Source organism: Entelurus aequoreus, linkage group LG14, assembly GCF_033978785.1.
Source record: "Entelurus aequoreus isolate RoL-2023_Sb linkage group LG14, RoL_Eaeq_v1.1, whole genome shotgun sequence".
NCBI lineage: Eukaryota > Metazoa > Chordata > Actinopteri > Syngnathiformes > Syngnathidae > Entelurus > Entelurus aequoreus.
The window spans coordinates 23948023-23952953 of NC_084744.1; the positions used below are offsets into that span (position 1 = coordinate 23948023).

Below are 4931 nucleotides of genomic sequence, written 5' to 3' on the forward strand. Positions count from 1 at the left end.
TTTCCCTAATGTAGTTGTTTCTGGGCTATGTGTGTGTTTTGTATTTGTTTTTGGTCATTGCAGCATTTTTTAATTTTCTAATTTACTTGTTTGAGTGTGTTTTTGGTTTCGGTCTGTGTTTGGAACATTTGGACATTAGCCCTACAGCCATCAGAGCACTGTTATTAATGTAACTTCCATTGTAGGGGAAACAAAACATCACGTTCCAGCCATTAATGTGTCTTGTAGCACGAGCCCGCTGCCACCAGGATGTAGTAGCCGCGCGCCCATTGGTCAGTTTGCGCACGAGCCGCTCGCGTGCAGCTCCTCGGCCTCTATAAATAGGAGCAGAGGCGCTGCCCCATCAATGTCACGTTAGCCAAAAAACCGCGAACCAGCGGTTTGCCAGGAGAAGGCGGGACGTCAATTTGACTTTTTTTTTTTGTCCCGTGGAACTAGTAAGTGCGAAGATGCCAGCCGGTACTTTGGAACGGACTTCTTCCTCCGTGGCTGCCGCCACCCCGAGTGGAAACTCCACGCCTGAGACACCACGCAGTCAGACAGTGAGCAGAAAGGTAATTTATCTCAGCATTTTTTCATCGAGTGTTTGTTTTTCTTATACCATTTAAAGACACTATTTTTCATTTTCATTTAATTTTGTTCATTCAAGTCATCCAAGCCAATTATGGAGAAGCGAAGACGCGCGAGAATCAATGAGAGTTTGGCTCACCTGAAGACGCTCATTTTGGACGCGCTCAAGAAAGATGTAAGAAGATGCAATTTTTATACAGAAAAAAATATATATAAATATATATAATATACTTTTTGTTTAGAGCTCCAGACACTCCAAACTAGAGAAGGCAGATATTCTTGAGATGACTGTGAAACACCTCAGGAACCTGCAGCGACTTCAGATGACAGGTAATCTAATATAATATAATCTGTCTATCTGTCTATCTATCTATCTATCTATCTATCTATCTATCTATCTATCTATCTATCTATCTATCTATCTATCTATCTATCTATCTATCTATCTATCTATCTATCTATCTATCTATCTATCTATCTATCTATCCCTCCTCTCTCTCTAGTCCTCTATCTTGTATATCCTCCCCTCTCTCTCGTTCTCTTTATCTTTCTATCTCTTTCTCTCTCATCTATCATACACTGTAAAAAAAAATTCCTATTTTTATGGTTAATTTACTCTAAATTTCTACTGTAATTTTTCTTTTTTTTTTTTAAATAGTTTACTAAACTGTAGAATTGAAGACATTATCTGTAAATAAACAACCCGCCTGTTATTTTAAGTAACATGCCAGTAATGACAAACTATGTATATTTCTATTTTTTTTACAGGAAAATACCGAATTAATTATACATAGCATTTTCTGTTTTCTTAAATTACTTTCAAATTCATGTAAAATTACAGTAATTATCTTTCATTAAATATGTAGCTTGTTGTATAAAAGTCTATGTCCATACTAACAATCTAATCGGGTGTCAAACTCAAATACAGAGTGGGCCAAAATTTAAAACTGAACGAAGCCAAGGTTGAACAAATTAACCTTTAACGTACTCTACGAGTACAAGATATGTGCCGCTTCTGTAGCACACACGAGCGAATGCAACGCATACTTCCTCAACAGCGATACAGGTTACACTGAGGGTGCCAGTATAAAAAACTTTAACACTGTTATAAATATACGCCACACTGTGAATCCACACCAAACAAGAATGACAAACACATTTCGGGAGAACATCCGCACCGTAACACAATATAAACACAACAGAACAAATACCCAGAATCCTTTGCAGCACTAACTCTTCCGGGACGCTACAAAATACACCCCCCGCTATCACCAAACCTCCCCCCCACACACACACACACCTTGTAGCGTCCCGAAAGAGTTAGTGCTGCAAAGGGTTCTGGTTTGGTGTGGATTCACAGTGTGCCGTATATTTCTAACAGTGTTAAAGTTTTTTATTCGGCTACCCTCAGTGTAACTGTATCGCTGTTGATGAAGTATGCGTTGCATTCTAATGTGTGTGCGTGCAGAAGCCGCACATGTTATGTGACCGGGCCAGCACTTGGCTGGCTGGCTGGCTGGCTGGCAGGCAGGCAGGCAGGCAGGCAGGCAGGCAGGCAGACTCCCAGGAGGATCGGCGGGCCAGCTTTAGTGTTAATTTGATATCGCCTCAAGGGCCAAGTGAAATTACACGGCGGGCTAAATTTGGCCCGCGGGCCAGAGTTTCACACCCATGCTGGAGAATAAAGGTATTTTTCTGCAGAACTGTTTGCATCGTCACTTTATTAAAGGTGGTTGATCTTAACAATTCAGAAAAAATCTGTAAAATAATGGTATTTTTCTGTGGAACGGCCAGCATTGTCACTTTATTAAAGGTGTTTGATCGTGATAATTTGGAAAAACTCTGTAGAATAAAGGTATTTTTCTGCAGAACTGTTTGCATCGTCACTTTATTAAAGGTGGTTGATCTTAATAATTGAGTAAAAATCGGTAAAATTACGATATTTTTCCACAAAACCTTTCATGAAAATTTCTGTAAATATAATGTTTTTGATCATTATTTGGTTTACAATGTTTTACTTTAATTTTATGGTTTTCGTTTGGCAGCCGTAGCTGCCATTAGATGACCGTTTTTTTACAGAATTTTTTTTAACAGTGTATCTTTCTCTTCTTCCCTCGCTCTATCTTTATCTTTGTATACATCTATCATCTTTCCCCCTCCTTTTTGGTCTTTCTTTCTATACAACTATCCGTCATTTATTTATATGTATATATTAAATATTTCTCTTTATTTCCATCTATCCCTCCTCTCTCCTTTGTGTATCTATCTATCATCTCTTTCTCTTTCTCCCTCCCTCTCGCTTTATTTTTCTGTCTTTCTCTATCTATCTATTTGTCTTTCTGCCTCCCTTTCTTTATTTTTCTATCTATCATATATTTTTCTTATTCTCTCCCTCTCTCTTTATCTTTCTATCTATCTATCAAGCATATATTTATCTTTCTCCCTCCCTCTCTCTTTGTCTTTCTTTCTATACTATATGTCATATATTTCTATCTATTTATTTATTTATTTATATCTATCTCTCATTTCTGTTTCTGTGCCTCCCTCTCCCCTTATCTATCTATGTATCCATCTATCATCTATCTATTTATCATATCTTACTCTCTCTCTCTCTCTCTCTCTCTCTCTCTCTCTCTCTCTCTCTCTCTCTCTCTCTCTCTCTCGCTCTCTCTCTATCTCTCTCTCTATCTATCTCTACAGTATCTTTCTAATCGTGATTATTTTTCCCACAACTGCAGTGAGCACAGATCCGTCCATCCTGGGTAAATACAGAACCGGTTTCAGCGAGTGCATGGGTGAGGTCACCCGCTTCCTGTCCACGTGCGATGAGGTCAACTCAGAGGTGAGGAACCGTCTCCTCAGCCACCTGACGGGTTGCGTGTCCCAGATGAACGGCGTGAACTGCTACGCACCTCACGCAGGCCCGCCAGGTCCCCGACAGACCGGAGCCCAGGTCGCGGCCGCACCCGCCCTTCACGTCGCTTGTAAAAGCAGCTCGCAGATGCGTGGCCTTAACCCGGAAGACATGAAGCTTCACGGCACCTTCCAGGTGGTTCCCACCCCTAATGGACACTTTGCCTTTCTTGTTCCCAGTGCAGCTGTCACACCTGTAGGTGCGCAAAGAAGCCATTACGTGTCTCCCAGTGCACCCCCAGTCACCTCAGACTCTGTGTGGAGACCCTGGTAGCATACCTCAAACACTTCTTGGTGGAAAAATGGCACAAATCGAGTTGACTTTTTTATACATTTTGTACATTTTTACTTGAGAGTATAATGTTTACATGTTTTTTCACCCTAAAGGAAATGTGATGATGTGATCTATTTTGTCTTTGGCACAATTTGTTTAGCCTCATGAGGTTATTGAGAAGCACTGTATTTTTGGACATAAATAAAATGTTTTATAATTGTTATGCTACCATGCTGATTATGTGTGGTTCATCTGTCCTATGTGAGAATGCTTAACAGTAGTGATGTGCAATACCACTGATTTTTTTTCTGATCCGATACCGAGCACATTTCAGGCTGGTGTTGGCGATACCCATCTGTTACGATACTTTGAGCTAATGTGTCGGCCAAAGTTTGAAAAGTTGTGTATTTCACATAATAAGTTATGTATTTATTATTATTTATTATATATATTTTATTATTAATTATGTATTTATTATTATTAATTATTTATTTTCATAATTATATATATATGTATTGATTTCAAACTCTATATAGTTATTCACGCCACTCTACTGGCGTGAATAACAATATAGTCAAGCTAAGAGAACAGAGAAAGCAGAGGACAAAAGTCATACAAAATAAACAAAAATGGTGTTTCAAACAATAACAAAAAGAAATAAGTAGCATAATAAAATCATTAAAATAAATGAATGAATAAGAACTAGTATTAGAATAAAAAGTAAGTCACAATTCAGTTACATGAACATGTTAACATGAATATCCTGAACATGTAAACAAAAGTATTCAACAGTGACACATTGCCTCATTCACAAGTTGAGTTAGTTTTTTACACATTATCTCAAATAACTAAAGTATCAAAAGTATCGATATTTTGATTTGAGGAACAATATTAGAGCAGCAAAATCTGGTATTGGCAAAATGTATATTTCAGTATTGATCCGCAAGTCACTACTTAACAGCCTTTTTACATTCTGACGGCTCAGCGTGAATGCCAGGTGATGTATTTGTGTTAGACGTCATGGGGTATGCAGAGAAATGTACTGTTAACTGTTACTGAGGTTTGACATATCGATACCGCCGATACCAGATATTTGTGTACTAATATCTATTCTCATATCAAAATATCGACACTTTTGATCATTTGAAATTTTTTCCACTAAGGGACCCACACT

At 38.4% G+C, this 4931-nt stretch overlaps 1 protein-coding gene across 2 annotated transcripts; it reads left to right on the plus strand.

Annotated features, from left to right (window-relative positions):
* The first annotated feature begins 364 nt into the window (after positions 1-364).
* Positions 365-3966, plus strand: LOC133665306 (transcription factor HES-1-like). 2 transcript variants are annotated; one of them, XM_062070566.1, is made up of 5 exons: positions 365-554; positions 650-745; positions 813-900; positions 3309-3412; positions 3492-3738. In XM_062070566.1, exons 1-5 carry the CDS (start codon positions 450-452, stop codon positions 3597-3599), a joined length of 501 nt encoding a protein of 166 aa, XP_061926550.1. In that variant the 5' UTR covers positions 365-449; the 3' UTR covers positions 3600-3738. The 2 variants fall into 2 exon arrangements, with proteins under 2 accessions (XP_061926550.1, XP_061926549.1); XM_062070565.1 differs by having other exon boundaries at positions 3309-3966.
* Positions 3967-4931: the final 965 nt, after the last annotated feature.

What these genes read in the sequence shown, in the direction of transcription:
- LOC133665306 (XM_062070565.1), top strand. Translation starts at nt 450, where the DNA reads ATGCCAGCCGGTACTTTGGAACGGACTTCTTCCTCCGTGGCTGCCGCC. An exon ending in GTCAGACAGTGAGCAGAAAG is followed by an intron (nt 555 to 649) that starts GTAATTTATCTC and finishes TGTTCATTCAAG; the next exon opens with TCATCCAAGCCAATTATGGA. An exon ending in GCAGCGACTTCAGATGACAG is followed by an intron (nt 901 to 3,308) that starts GTAATCTAATAT and finishes CCACAACTGCAG; the next exon opens with TGAGCACAGATCCGTCCATC.